The sequence below is a fragment of the Hetaerina americana genome, unplaced genomic scaffold, assembly GCF_022747635.1.
Source record: "Hetaerina americana unplaced genomic scaffold, ioHetAmer1.1.p SCAF_14, whole genome shotgun sequence".
Lineage (NCBI taxonomy): Eukaryota > Metazoa > Arthropoda > Insecta > Odonata > Calopterygidae > Hetaerina > Hetaerina americana.
In genome coordinates this window covers 11,622,863-11,638,483 of record NW_027286514.1, presented here as the reverse complement: position 1 = coordinate 11,638,483, position 15,621 = coordinate 11,622,863, and the positions used below count along the sequence as shown (strand labels likewise).

Genomic DNA, 15,621 nt, shown 5'->3' with positions numbered 1-15,621 from the left:
CATTTCTGCATTATTGGTTTCAATTATTTCACACAATACATAGCCCTGTGCCTCTGGTCTGTATATTATGATACAAAGCTATGTATAACTTGTATAAGTCGTGTATTGCACGATACAGACCTCTGTATCATTGGTGTGTGATCTGCACTCGTGACTCGACTGATAATAAGGGTACAGGAAGAAGGAATACAGAGGATTTTATTTAGATACAGGTATCCTTAAACGGCTTTTACAAAAAACTTGAATGACTGCCAAAAAAAGGCCCGCTTCAAAAATCTGTGCCGTCTGCCCAAAAAATAACGGCGGCCAACGAAAAAAAAATAATAGCCACCAGAATCCGTAAAAATTAAGGTCAGCTGTCGAAAGAAATGTTATGGCTGCCATAAAGAATGGACAGATCAAACTAAAATCTGCAACCATCTGCCGAAGAATTCCGATGGATACGAAAACTCACGGTGTATTACACATACGCCCAGTTTAGTAGCACACGAGGATGATATTTACACGCAATGATGCACAAAGCTCTGCATCATGATATGGAACTCTCCGCATCATCAGCGCAAGAATCGACCAGGATTTTTTAAATCTTTCTATATGTCATTTTTCTCTTGGAATTCACCCCCGCCTATCAAACTCAACTATTACTCGATAACTGAGTGCTTTTGAGAAAAAATGAGGAAAAACGAATGATGCGTTGAATAAGTAAAAGACTTACGGGGAAAAGGAATACATAACTCATGCAGGTACTTATTTGGGCACTGCTTTGATGTAATTTTTGGCAAGGCCAAAGGTAGAAGTTACCATCGCGAGTATGAGCAACATGACAGAGAAAAGGACGGGTGTGAAAGAGGGGAGTTAAAGGGTTTAGGGAAAATACAATGGGAAAATGGAAACTATCATTCTGGTGTTTTTTTCCTCAATCACTGCAAAGTTCATCATGTTACAGGACCACGGACCAGGAACCCCAAGTAGTGTGGTGAAGGGTTAACAGTGCTATTTTAATGGCTAAAATGAATTACGACCCGATTATGTGGAGAGAGCACTTTCAAAGCATATTTGCTTTCCAAAATTTATAAGATATGTAACAGCAAACTCGAAATACTTTTCAGACGAAGTTTCCTCGTATTTCACATTGGAATACTGAAGGCAAATACTTTGCAGTACCACACCTTTGGAGTTCAAAGCCTACGTTGGTCATGGGTGGCTGGTCGTCAGCTCATGTTTTGTGTATTAATGGCGTGCGGTCTGCACTCATGAATCAACTGATAAGAAGGGTACAGGAAGAAGGAGTACAGAGGATATGTATAGCTAGTTTTGAACAGAAAGCAATGTCAAAGAACCCAACATACCACAAAGGTTAAGCATTTACCAGCAAGGCGAATGAAAAGTGATCATAAACATAATCACAGCGCATAAATGAACAATCACCCAACCCAAGTTCATTCAGTATTTTTTCGATGAAGTTTACTATGATTTGTGGATATCTACACGTATTTCAAAAAGAAGGAAATGTTAAATACGAAAAGCACTAAGTTAAACAAATCTATCTTGATAATCATTTCCAGGAACTAGCGCCTTGTTGCGTAATGCCTATCAACACTCGACAGAAAGGAAATGAATCACTCGTCAGAAATTTCAAAATTTAACTCATGTGTTCCGAAGACATCCCATAGCTACAGTGAGCGCGCGAGAACATCAAAATAGTGATATAAGAAAGAGGGCAGCTTTTTTTTTGGTGTTTTATAGAGAAAATAGTTTCAAAATGTAGTACTTCAAGTTTTAAGGACCGAACATTCCCTAAGACTAGCATGGCTAATGCATCGTATGGATTACGAGTCAATCGGGAACAAAAATCGTGAATTTGTTTAGCCTGAAGTGATATTTTAGCCGGTCACCGATTCTTAAACGTAACTGCTCGTCAGGTGACAGGAACAATTGCCGAACTGACGAAAAGCGAACAAAACCACACGATCGAGCTAACGACATATTTATCAGAGTGAAAGAACGAAGGAAAGATACCTTTGAACGATTTTTAAAATCACACTGCCACCTACTTAGAACAGATAATACTCGGATTTAAGGAATCGCAATTAGAAAATGTGACCACTTTTAAACGCTCATTTACCAAAAATCAATAATCAAGAATACAGACGGGGCCCGCAAGTTTTAATGAAAATATGTAAAACAGAAGTAGAAGTCGGCGATTCTTTACGCCGATGGTAAATCTTCAATGTTGGTAATTTATCCGAGGGCATCACAGATGAGTAACGCGCCTGGGGTCACAGCAAATAAACACCGAACCTCCGAGTGGCAGTAATTGGCGCTAAAAGTGATACAGTTCACAGAAGAAATATTCGACGCTGACGCACCTCCATGCGGACTGTTCTCGTCCAATTAGAACTTTTCATGGGCATTTGTAACATCCATACGCGCCACCTCACGCATTCCAAGTAAAAGAGGAGCACGTGGCATCAAAAAAGGTACCCCAACACTTGTAACGTTCAAAAAGTGACGATAACTGATGAGCCAAATTCATACTACCTTGATCAAAAATTTCCCGGAATTTATTCAGAAAATTAAAAATACAAGTTTATTCATCTAAATCTATATTGTCCCCTTCAAAGTAATCCCCATCGACTGCAACACACTTATGCCAGCGCTTGATCCAATCCTCGAAACATTTTTTATATTCGGTTTTCGGTATGTCCATCAGTGCTTCCTGCGATTTTTCCATTACTTCCTCTCGGCTGCTAAAACGCGTTCCCCGTAATGGTTTTTTAACTCGATTGAACAGAAAGAAGTCACAGGGAGCCAAATCAGGTGAATTCGGTGGCTGTTGGATGGTATTTGTTGCATTTTTCGTCAAAAAATTACGAATAATGATAGCACTGTGCGACGGTGCGTTATCATGGTGCAAAATCCACGAGTTTTCTGCCCACATTTCTGGTCTCTTTCGGCGAATTGCTTCACGCAAACGTCTCATAACGCCCAAGTAATACTCTTTGTTTACTGTCTGGCCTTCTGGCAAAAATTCATGATGCACTACACCGTTGTAATCCATGAAAACCGTCAGCATTGCCTTCTTTTTTGACTGAAAACGACGTGGTTTTTTTGGTCTCGGCTCATTTGGTGAACGCCATTCACTTGCCTGATGTCTGGATTGCGTGTCGTACTCATAAACCCACGTCTCGTCTCCAGTAATGATCCTTTTGATGAATGTGGGATCGGATTCAGCCTCGCAAATCATGTCTTTTGCGACGTCAACACGGTCTCTTTTTTGCATGAAATTGAGGTCTTTCGGCACCAACTTTGCTGCTACACGACGGAAACCCAAATCATTAACCACAATGTCTTGGGCGGATCCATAGGCAATGTTCAAGTCCTCCGCTATTTCTCTGATGGTTAATTTGCGGTTATTGACCAACATTTCTTTTACTTTATCAATTTTTTCACCGACTTTCGATGTCGATGGTCTGCCACTGCGTTCATCATCTTCGATTGACTCACGACCACTTCTGAACCGCTCGTGCCACTGGTAAACGACCGTTTTTTTTAGAGAATCGTTGCCGAAACACTTTTCCAACATTTCCAACGTCCGTGCGCCACTAAATCCGTTTTTTACGCAAAATTTAATACAAGTTCGTTGTTGCAAATTTAAATCCATTTCTGAAATTGTAAAAAATCGCCAACACACACAGAGATAGATGTACTCTTGGCTACGTAACTTTTGCAAATGTCAAGTTATGGCACTAAGATTTAAAGGGAATATCAACAACAGATGTACCAATTTAACAAAAAAACAGAACTCAAATCGGAACGATGGGAGCGCCACACGGTGGTTATTCCGGGAACTTTTTGATCAAGGTAGTATATCCTCCTTTCTCGGTGACATCACTCAAGAAAGAGACGTTGCTTGGCCACAACAGCGTGCTGTGACCTCGTCCTCCTCTCGATGATGTAAATTCAGGTCGTGTGCTCACATAGCACCAGGGAAAGCAGAAACCAAGGCATTCCTCGTTCGTTACCTCGGGCGATATAGTTCCAGGTGGGAGCATGGCGAATAACAGTTTTTCCTAAAGCATTTGGGCGATGAATTAATTGCCTAAGATCAAGGAAGAAACTATATTCCATAATTTAACACGTTAAAACACCAAAGCTTACGAAATTACTATAAACACAACTGAATGCTCCTTTTTGAAAATAAATTTTAGCGAATTAGGCACATATGCCGCATGCAGTGTACCAGATATATTAGTCACGAATCAAATTGATTTTCGATTCCACAATTCGATAGATAATGTTTGTATGCACCCGCTCACAAAATAGGGGTACCAGAATTGTTACCCGCGTTGGCCCACTCGGTGAACATAGTATATTTTTCAAAATTCACCTAGCGGAAGGAGAGAAAAACGAATTTAGGACACGAAAATGGAGTATCTTTTTTTAAAATTTGCATGACGACGCTAAGATTCTCTCACATTCTTAGGCGAGAGATGAAACTGAGAGACCATTTCATTTTTACAATAATCTTTATTTTTAGGTATTTTACTAAGGCTAGCTTTCATGAAAAGTACACGTACCACACATGACAGCTACACACATGTGGTAGCAGTTAACAGGTAGCAGCAGTAACAGAAGCGGGCATTAAAAGAAGCTAAACTAAAGTGGTTGTAGTTACACAGAAGCAAGTATTAAACTAATTCATTCCAATGTGAAGTTCATGAAAAGAAAATTATGTCACTAGGGACTTATTACTACAAAAACTTCCCTGGTCAATTGAAAAAGCAAGCACGAGGACTGTTCTGCTGAATTGGCAATTAAGCCAGCCAGCTCTCCCGCGATATGAACTTCATTTGAAAAATAGACCGTGATTGAAATTCTGGCCATGCATCTATCCACGAACAGGCCTATCGCGAATCTCAACTTTTAGAACGTGAATCATCAAAGAAACTCATCCTTAGCTTCGTTAGGGTCGTCACGTTTTGTTAAATAAACAGTTAATCGACTCAACAGAGTGAGACTAGAACGAACCGGTGAAATTTATGGCAGGCGTGCTACTATTTTGCCACACTTACGGAATGCCAGAAAACTTTACTATCACTATTCCTCATCTTTCTCGTACCCAGAATCGCGCAATGGAATCATAGACTTAGACAAGGACAATTACATGCTACAGATTTAATTTTCGATAAAATTAAAGCAAAATCCCTCTTGGAGAGCTATGGTACAGGACTTTAAATCCGACAGTGAAATTTCAAGTTAGTTGCTGGTGAATCCACAAAATTGACAAAAGTGGGCGAAGTTTGAAGAATTCATCCTGATGCCACAAGTAGTAATTCAGTACCGCACCAAACACCATTACAGACCCGATAGGCAATATCCACAAGGGAGATTTAATCAATAATTAGGGCAAACAGAGAGAGAGAGACCTCTTTATCTATTAGCATTTAACGCCAAATAAAACAAAAGATATCCCTGTATTGTTCCCAATGCAATAAAAATAATATCTAGAACTTTAGTAACACAACAATAAACTGCGAAGAGATATGGAAACACATCAATAGGCAGAGAATAATGAATACTATTTTTTTACGCCAAAACCATAATTCACAGTAAAGAAGTAAGTGCTTCAAATAAATACCTCTTGGCAAGAGTCTGAAAACACGGTACAAGTGCCCTCCGATGAATACTGCCAGATATGGCTCACCGTAAAAAGTTGCCTTATCACAGAAATTTGCGAACTACATGAATAGAAATCGATTATACTTCATTCAAGTTCATAAATTGTATGGTGGTTGATTGTAAACGTTATGCTAGAGTATTATGAATTTTGAATACTTAAAACGAAGCTAACTATTAATCAAATAACCTACAAGGACTTTAATTATTTTAATATGCATTTTAACATGGTTAAATGATGAACAATCATTGATAACGCTCTAAATATGCAATATTTCCATCTCCCAGGGATAAACAGCAAAAATAATTAGGGTAGCCACGTTGTAGACCAGAATTTCAGGCATACGTATGTTTTCTCCTATATGGAGACGCTCCACAGTGCGTTTGCTTCGGCATCGGCGTCATATTTTTTGCTGCGTTTTCTTGAGCCTCACGCCTGCAAGCCAGGCATTGATTATCTCCTGCGCGATTGCAGCATCTCTCGCGTACCGCTTACATGACCAGCTGAATTCCATTTTTCAAAAGAATACCTATCTTATTTGCACTTGAAGTGCTCATATCATTTGTAATAGGCTACCTGATGATGTTTATATTATTCACCCTAAATTTATGGCTTGCTTCCATTCATATAACTCATGGTTAGGTGATGAAAAATTTGAGGAAAAATTAAATATCCACATATCTTTTCGCAAGAAGGCAATTCATACATTTTGCACATCGCTGATTTTTCCGGACCTAATTGAAATGAAAGTTTAGCGACGATGATTGTTTACACCTATACGCACAATCCAACTCGAAACCACGTAACACAGTACCCTCTTCCTTCAGAATTCATCCGCGCGATTAATAATCACTGCCGTACAAGACAGTAATGTCAAACCTGTCACGTGGTATCCTGGTAAACAATATAAATACTGAAGGACTTGTCTCCAAACTCAAAACAATAAGAGACAGGGGGAACGGAAGAGAAATAAAGCGTACAGCTAATGGATGATCTCTTAAAAAGACTCATTTCCACGCATCCTAATCCTCCTGGACAGTAAACAAGTGATTTCCATGACATTTCAGTTATCAAATCGAAACTTTATTTGATAGATGACGGTCAAACTCATCTCGTACTATGAGTTGCAAAGCTTGTGATATTTGCAGATTAGAGCATGGGAACCAAATTCTCAACCAGTGACCCCCTACGGTGATCACTGAAGCTCCTGGGTGAAGCTGGATGTATTCATAGGGGTTGCCCAATTGGAACCCTCCTCCTGCGGTCGGTAACTGAACGCTCTGCCCATTACACTACCAAACCACAGACGCCGATCGAGAAACCACAATACAACAATATATTGTACATAGTAATCCTTCCGTTTTCCTTTCCATCCTGCCCTTTACTATGCTGAATCGTCTCCCAACTATCGTATTCTGTCCATCCTCTGAAAAGCGTCTTTGAAACGGATCGCAGGGGCAACATGTAGATGTAGATAATTGGGGTAATTGGAGGCCAAAGTTAGGCGGAAGCGTTTCATAGACAGACTTTCACATCCCCCTCTCCGTTGCCGTATCAATCGGGAGGTGCCGACGGGCGTCTGAACACGCTCTATATATACGAAATGAGGGAGCCAGGGCAGACGCCTCGTTTCCCTCCCTCCCGAGGCGTGGCCAGACATGGAATGACGAGGGGATGCTAGGGGGTGCAATATTATGGTTGGAAATGTACTTCGGAATCTGCAGAATAAACTAAATCCCTTCGTGAGAAAGAAATGACTTTCATGACGAAATGATTTGCGGAGGGGATAGTAACGTTTAGCCCTATGACTTTTTTCAAGGTTCCAAAAATAAATGTCTAATTGGCGGCACCACCGAAAGCTGACTTGAATTGGTGACCGCAAAAATACTTAGTACTGTTTTTATTCATACTCGGAGGCTAATTTTGATATGAATAATCCCAGCAGAAAGAGTAAGTTTTGGAGAACCAAATGTCGACGATGACAGGATTTCGTAGGGGGAGTATGGAGACAATCGGCTTCCGGCTTTCTGAGGTCGAATTTTTTTTGCTCGGATCCCATCGGGTATATTGGAATGAAGGGGGGGGGGCGCCTATGGGGAGCTCTGAAATTAGGGAGACGGCTTCCCCTACCCGCATATTTAGTCCATCAGCACAAAACAAGCCTGCAAGCCTAACATAGGGTGCTACGGAACGGATGAAAACATTCAATGGACGAGTCTATTTCACGGTACTACCCAAGCTCCTTTGTTATCCACTATTTTGAGGGGGAGTTCATTCTGCAACTCAATGAGTCTTTATGATGACTCTTAAAGGATTGCCTGAGTGCCAACGCGAACAAGAAACTGGGTAGATGTCATACATGTCCGAATTGGCGTTAGAGCTATTCAAAAAGCACGGTGCGCCTGCTTACAATGACCTAGAACCAGAACTCGCGGGTAGTAAGGATGAAGATTGAATACTTAAACCCTCAATACTTGCCCACAAAATGTCTTGCTCTTTGTAACCAAGTACCACATCCTATCCACACAAGCTATCACAAAATATGGCTAAATAAGGTTTCATAAAGATTCAATCATTGGCCATTGTTTTTCGCTGAGCAAGATGAAGATAATGAGGGTAAACGAATAGGGTAAACTGTTGAAATACTCACCGCTGCTACAGGCAAAAAAAGTCCCACGATATAAAGTGTAGTTTCGGTGACAGTGGATTCATGAAAAGGGTGCCGCAGAGATTCATCATCACAGAAAAATCCTCTTTTATACGGTTTCCCAAACAAGAAGAATAATATGATTGGAAAAGCGACTGAAAGAAAGAACAATTTTTAATTTTAGTAATATAGAACTTCACTAATCAACTCAATTGTATGATTTAAGTAAGAAAGACTAACACATTTCATAAACATTGCTTTCGCAAAATCGTACATTTGAGAAGTTTAAATGCACTTCCAAATTAGAATGTCAACAACATGCAAAGGAAATGTTAGCATGCACTCACCTAGGCAAAGGCAAATGAAGTCGAATACGACTTTCTTAATTATAAATCTGGTGTCTTTATCCATGTTGTTCAATGATAAAATAACCGACGAACTGGCTATCCCACATACGTGCTGCCGACGCGCAGCCTCACGATTCACTGATTTCTATACCATGGATTCCTTTACGGCCGCTCACAGCTCTCACCTGACCACTGCCAGAATGGCCACCATTTGAATAATATTTCACTTGTTTGTATTTATTCAAGTCGGTAGCATTTCTTTTTCGTCTATATTATCTCTGGTTATAATGAACACAGATGTTAATGGATACATATTTCCTATGAAATCATGAAGGAAATGCTTTAGAAATGGATTGATACGCGTTTTTATCATAAAACTGACATCGTTATCTCTGTATTAATAAAGTTACAATATTTATCCTGATAAACCGGTCGTTTAGGAAAATTTGTGATGATCAGTACGCTCCCTAAATAGCTAACTGTTGACTTCAATCTTAACGTCTTCCGCTGCGTTGATTTTGCATATATTTAGGAAAAAAAGTCTTTATGCTTTTGTGACTTCCCTCGTAGTCCATCAAGCGCCAACTTAATCAAAGTATTCTTTTCGATTGTCAATTTAGAAAGACTATCGTCATGCGAGTGTTTACATGTGGTTGACGCCGGGGCATCTTACTGGTGTATATTAGACAAATTAAAATTCATCAGGTAATATAATAAGCCTATTAAAGAAAACACTATTTCTGCAAAATCATCATGAAAGATGTTATAGACGTAATGCAGTTACAAAGAGAGAAGAGTCGCCTTCGCGTTCCGCCAATAGATTATAGAGAATCGCAGTCGCAATATGCAGCTTCAAGGTACATCTTCGAATGTGGTGAGTATGAAGTTAATTGACTGGCATTAGCAGATGTTTAAAAATGCAGCACCAAATAATAATATAATGAACTGAAATTCTATGGTAGTATTTGGCATTGCCATTAATAAATTTTAACTTCGTGCAGGAATAAAACTTGACGCGCAACCCTTGACGATTGCCACTGCAACAATATTGTTCCATAGGTTTTTTAAAGAGACTGATAGGAACAGCTATGACCCATTTGTGAGTATCTTTATTGGTTTATAGAACTGAACTTTCGTTTATGCTGGATAGTAAGTGTCAAATATATCAATACAACTTAAGGGACATAGTTTGTACTAATACTTTTCATGTAATGGGAAGCATTTATTAGTGCTATAATTCTATAAAAACACTTTATTACGTGGAATTTATATGTGAATTTTTACTCTACTATCTGATGTATGTATCTGAATCCATTATCTTTTTGAAATAGCTTATAGCAGCCACTACCCTGTATCTTGCTGGGAAAGTGGAAGATGATCAAATAAAGATTCGTGATGTCATAAATGTCACACACAACACCTTACATAGAGGATCTGCCCCCTTGGAACTAGGGGAGGAGTACTGGAATATGCGGGATGCAATTGTTCAAGCTGAACTACTATTAATGCGAATGCTTAGGTTCGAAGTGACTTGCGTCCATCCCCACAAGGTATATTAGCTTGATAAGGACAGTGCTGAACGATGGGGTACAATGTGTCTCAGACTTAATGAAAAGATTTGTTCACTTTTTGAAATGACTTCCCATTAATTTATTGCATTCTCTTTAGTACATGTTTCATTACCTGAAAACTTTGGAAGGCTGGTTTGAGCCAGTTGAGTGGCGTAAATATCCACTGGTAAGATCTGCAGCATCATTCCTTCAGGTAGGTGAAACTATAGCGAGTTTTAAATTAACGCCGAATGAGTAGTTGTGGGCTCAAATAATTAAAAAGTAAATGAAGATTCTTCATGCATCAATATTTTTCTTTTTATGAGTTCAGTTGAATTGCTTATTGATTGGGGAGTGGGCTAATTGAGGGATTCAGTGGCCGTAATAACTCCTAAGGTCATACAACCAAACGAAGATAGTTAGATTGATGTAGTGTAGTAATAAAAGAACAGGTAATCTATTACAAATGTGCGTTCATGAGGGACCTAATTAATGGGCAAGATAATTTCCAGAAAATGAAACATCGGGCCTTAAAGCTGGTCTTTAATTAGTCAACGAGAGCTTTTGGGTTAATTAATACCGTGTTATCTAATATTTGTAATTTCTATGAGTAAATCTGTAGATGATTACAAATCTCATAAAAACATATGCTTGTATTAAATGCTAGATTTGTTGTAGTCACTATTTTAATATGGGAAATAATATTTAATTTAAATGGGCAAAATGTTTAAATTATCACATGGCATTAGCATGTGCTTCTAAGGCCAGCTTACACAAATAATTCCAAATCTGTTTCATATAAACATGAGGTAAAACACTTTCCCCACTATTTCAGACCTTTGTATTGGATCATAATTAAGTCTCTTCTTTCCCGCCACTAAGCCTACTTCTTTGTCTTTGCAGGCTTAGATGGCCTGATTTTTTGGGTGGCAAACATTTTTTTCTGTTCACGTTGTCACAGATTGAGAAAAGTGGCATTGAAATCATGCTCAAGTGTTGTGCCAAAATTAAATTTGGCAAGGCCTAGGAGTAACTTTTGAGGGTTCAAAAGGTGTTAAGAGTGCTTAAAATGTAAGGCACAATGGCAAATGTTTTTATGAATTAACATGTACTAAGGCAATGGACAGTAATGAAAGTTCATGGCTCTTTGCTGAAACATGAATCCATTGTTTATCAATAAAACGTAATAAGGAATTGAAATCAACTTCTCAGTATGCCTGGTGTTTTACTCATGTGTATTGTGAATACATTTAGTTTAATACTTAGGTATGCTTGGTGACATTAGTCAACAGGTGATAAGAAACTGTCTAAATGCTGGCGGAATATTTTATACAATAAATAAACAATTGCATATAAACAAAATATGAATTTGAAAGGCAACAGTTAACTTTAAAAGAGCATAAATTGTAATCGTTACAAGAAATTATAAAATATAGATAAATGATATTTAATTTAATAGCATGCCCTATTATGACTACGGCAACATATAAACAAATTATATTGCTGTTATAAAATTAGAATTAGCCATATTTTAGCTTTGATTATCGTCAACAACTAATGAAATGTTCTCTGATGAATACCTCAATGGACCTTTGCTGGCAGTAGTAGCAGGAAAATGTGCCCACTGGAAAATTGGGGATTTCAATTCAGCATGTTGGTTTTTTCATCATTTCTAGTCATTTTTGTATTTATTCATTCACATTGCATATTCAGTTAATTAATATCTGTTTATTTCATTGAAGTTACATGTGTTAAATAATGAAATAAATAATACTAGTACTATTATGGAAGTTTTACATTATATATCAAGTGCCTATAGACATGAGTCAAGCTTTTTAAACGTAAAAACCTTTTAACAAGGTTTACTTGTGCATGGCTACTAGCTATTCCTTAGGAATTCAAATTATCTGTCACTAGCCAATGTAAATTCATTTATCATGTAGGATTTTCATCATGATCCATCTATATTGGATTACAAACCCCAGCATACTGCCATTGCATGTATCAACCTAGCACTTCAAGTTTATGGTGTGAAAGTACCAGTTGTGGATGACATTGAGGGCCTGGATTGGTTTTCTGTGAGTATTACCTTCCCCATTTGATATGTGAAACTATCATACTGAAGTCTCTTTTGAAATATCTCCAGTATGCTAAGAATGCATGTGCCTACGTATGTTTATGTATCAAATTTAAGGGTATACCAATCCCGGTTCACGAAAAGATCATGGATTTAAACATATGCGAGATTTTTTTCCCTGTTTATCTCTTGTATTGTGCTAAAACTTGATGTTCAGTAAGATGAAGAGAATCAATAGTGTATGTTACTGTTGCTAATTAAATGCCCAGCCCATTATAAAGGGAATGGCAGTTACTGACTCATTTTGCTGAGGCAATCAGCCAATTATTTAGGCCATATTAAGATAGCATATATGCCTCAACTCCTCTTAAAGATAATTTATTGTTATCTCATTAAAAACACACATTTACATAGATGATTGTCATGATAGGTAGCTGATGTAAACTCGTAAGTCTCTAATGCCTTAATAAAATGCATAGAAACTTAAAAAATCTGTTGACAAAATTAATGTAGAAGGACGGAGAAAATTCATGATTGTATAAAAGCTAACTATAATATTAATCAGTAATGAATTAATTGATTTTATATACACCAGAGTATTGTAGAATATCTTGAAAAGTTCGGAATATTAGCCATTAAAACTGCATTATAATTAAGAGGTATGGTTTAATTTAATACTTTTTTAAAGATAAAGAGTTTAGGGATTTTCAGAATAAATTAAATGAGAATGCATTAAAAGTGATTGTTTTAGTTGAGTCACTTTTAGTTCCCACATATGTTACATTGTTTAAGCATGGCAGGAAAAATTTAGATTTCATTCAATCTATTGTTGGCATAAGTGACTAACAGCAAGAGTATGCTTGCATTTTTTTATAAAGATTTAGTGATGTTTAGCTGAGAAAAGGTTAGTTTGTGGCATCATAATGCATGAAAAAGGAGAACATTTGTTGTAAAAAGTAAAATGAAGTTTAAGAAAAGGTTCTTCATAACCATAGTAATTGTTAAATTGGGTGGGAATCATAAAATAAAGAAAATTTCATGCTTTGATGAAATTATTACAAAATAAAGCTAATATACACTTATTTGAAAACCTTAAAAAAGTAGTCAATTTACTGTTAACATATAATTTTGCTTTCTATTATAATTATAAAAATTACCATATTTAAAGATAAATATTTATTTTTCACTTAACAGCCTGAAATGCTATTTTTCATGTTTTTTCTGATTAACCAGCAATTTTTTTTAACAAGCAAGAGGTCTGGACCCACAGTGGCCCGCAAGAGAGAGTTGGCTGTTTCTCTTTTATTTCATGCCATTAGAGCAAAGTTTTCCCCAGATTATGAAAAAAACTGTTGATTTAATTTTCATTTCAAAATATTTGAATTTTCTAGTTGATATAAACCTTTCAATAATATCCATGTTATCTTCTCTTGTATAATTAATGGTACAGTACTTAATAATAATTGATTGGAATGAAAGTAGGAATGATTTCTGATAAAGTCATTGGAATCAATGAAGGATTTGTTAAACCAGGCATAATGGACAATTGGACATTAATTATTTCTTTAATGGACATTGTGATTCAAATCGTTAAAATGCTTTGTTCTTTGTCAGGTATTCTGTGAAGATGCAAGTTGTGACAAAATATGGGAAATAATGGAGAAGATCATGGATGCATACAGCAAAGAGCCAGAAGAAGAGTGACAGAAAAGTGATTTTCACACGAATGGAAAGGGTTCAAATGTGTGTCTGTACCAGCTGTTGTTCATTCATGTTTATGTGACCGAATTCAGTTGCAGGAATGCATATACTGATGGGATACATGAATTTATATGAAATCCTTATGGAATAAATGGGAGAACCTTGTGTGGTTTAAATCAGTTCCCATTTTTGAAAAATTGTGACTAGTTCATTTCATGGTTCAAATTTTACGATAGATATTGAGAGTTCAAGTGGAAGCATCAAAAGGGAGTATATTTTCTTTTTATTTACACAAGTTTGTGTAAAAATTTTTATTTTATTCTGTAGTTGTAAATTTTCATTTTAAATATCATATTTTTGCAATTTATGTATTCTTTTTCACTTCAAATAAAACATTAATTCTTGCTGCATTTTCTTCTAATTTAAAATCTGTTTGTTTCGGGTACTGGAAATCAGCATTTGCTAATGGAAATGGGTTCAAACAACCCTAATGACATGCTGAAAGCCTTGAATGTTTTGACCATTTAAATCTGTAAGGCAGTGGGTATCCTCAAACCACTAGAATGATAAACAAATACCAGTAAAGAAAAAATATGTAGAGAACTACGAAAAATGAATAGAATACAGATTTTCTTTTTTCATGCTATTCGGCAAGTTATCTCCTTTCCAAAATACAATTAAGCCTAATGAGTCTTGAATGAAACAGCCAGGGGGGATATGGGTATATATGACTTTGTCTGTTAAGCTCAAGCAGATTTGCGTGAAAATACAAACTATTAAGTATTTTTTCCTGCACCAGGCATAGAAACTGGTTGCCTTTATTACACATTTCAATAATATCACTGTTTTGAGCCAGTAGTAAGCAACAGTTTCAATATTTCACTAAAAGTTCTTTCTAAAATAATTTCCTAATAAATCATAAATGTTTACAATGTAGCATGTCTAGTTTCAGCTTATAAATGGTGCTGGTGTGAAACTTAACAACGTTGGGCTAATGGGTTCTGGAGTACCTTTGCACATTTTTTTTTCTCTTCCATCAATACCCCAATAAAATAAACACTAATCTCACCCAATAAACTCGGAGTCTCTGAGGAGGCATTCCACTCTAAGTAGTATGAGTGTATCATAAAGGTGTAGGAAATGGGGAATATTTAGGAAAATAATGGAAAACCTATTTATTACTTCATTAGTCTTGAAAAACTTATTACTCAAGGAGAAGAGGTACAAATTCTTGATCAGATCATAAGAAATATTAAATTCTGACACTTTTAACTTTATAATATATAAACATAGCTAATTAATATAAGCTAATTCACTTGGAAATCCTTTCTGACATGTAGAAAGCACTCAATTATTAAAATTTGTTCTGAAAAAAAAGTCATTTGGTGGTATATAATCATCTTGTACAATGTATATTGCTTCAATTTAAACAATCTCCATTAAATGCAATGTCTACCATTTTCTTTTTCTTCGCAGTTTACTTGTGTTCTTTGTACTACTAAAATAAACTGCTTAACAAAATGGATTAAGGCTGCTTTACAACATTCATACAGTTTCCCTGTGTGTTCACTTGCATGTTCAAATGTAAAAACTCACCGTAAGATGAAAACTTCGTGCAA

General features: G+C 36.7%; 2 protein-coding genes across 2 annotated transcripts in view; one reads left to right on the top strand and one right to left on the bottom strand.

Moving 5' to 3' along the window:
* Window positions 1-8,765, bottom strand: part of LOC139686334 (putative phosphatidate phosphatase) — a 47,711-nt gene extending 38,946 nt beyond the window's left edge. The window contains exons 1-2 of the mRNA XM_071583504.1: window positions 8,675-8,765; window positions 8,331-8,482 (exon numbers count right to left, since the gene is read on the bottom strand). Coding sequence (XP_071439605.1) covers window positions 8,331-8,482; window positions 8,675-8,738 — 216 coding nt within the window. The 5' untranslated portion in view covers window positions 8,739-8,765. The remainder of the gene's footprint in view (window positions 1-8,330; window positions 8,483-8,674) is intronic.
* Window positions 8,766-9,321: 556 nt separating this feature from the next.
* koko (cyclin Q) lies at window positions 9,322-14,410 on the top strand. The gene is made up of 6 exons (XM_071583621.1): window positions 9,322-9,548; window positions 9,676-9,773; window positions 10,006-10,224; window positions 10,343-10,438; window positions 12,168-12,302; window positions 13,916-14,410. The coding sequence occupies exons 1-6, from the start codon at window positions 9,428-9,430 to the stop codon at window positions 14,003-14,005; spliced, it is 759 nt and encodes a 252-aa protein (XP_071439722.1). The 5' UTR covers window positions 9,322-9,427; the 3' UTR covers window positions 14,006-14,410.
* Window positions 14,411-15,621: the final 1,211 nt, after the last annotated feature.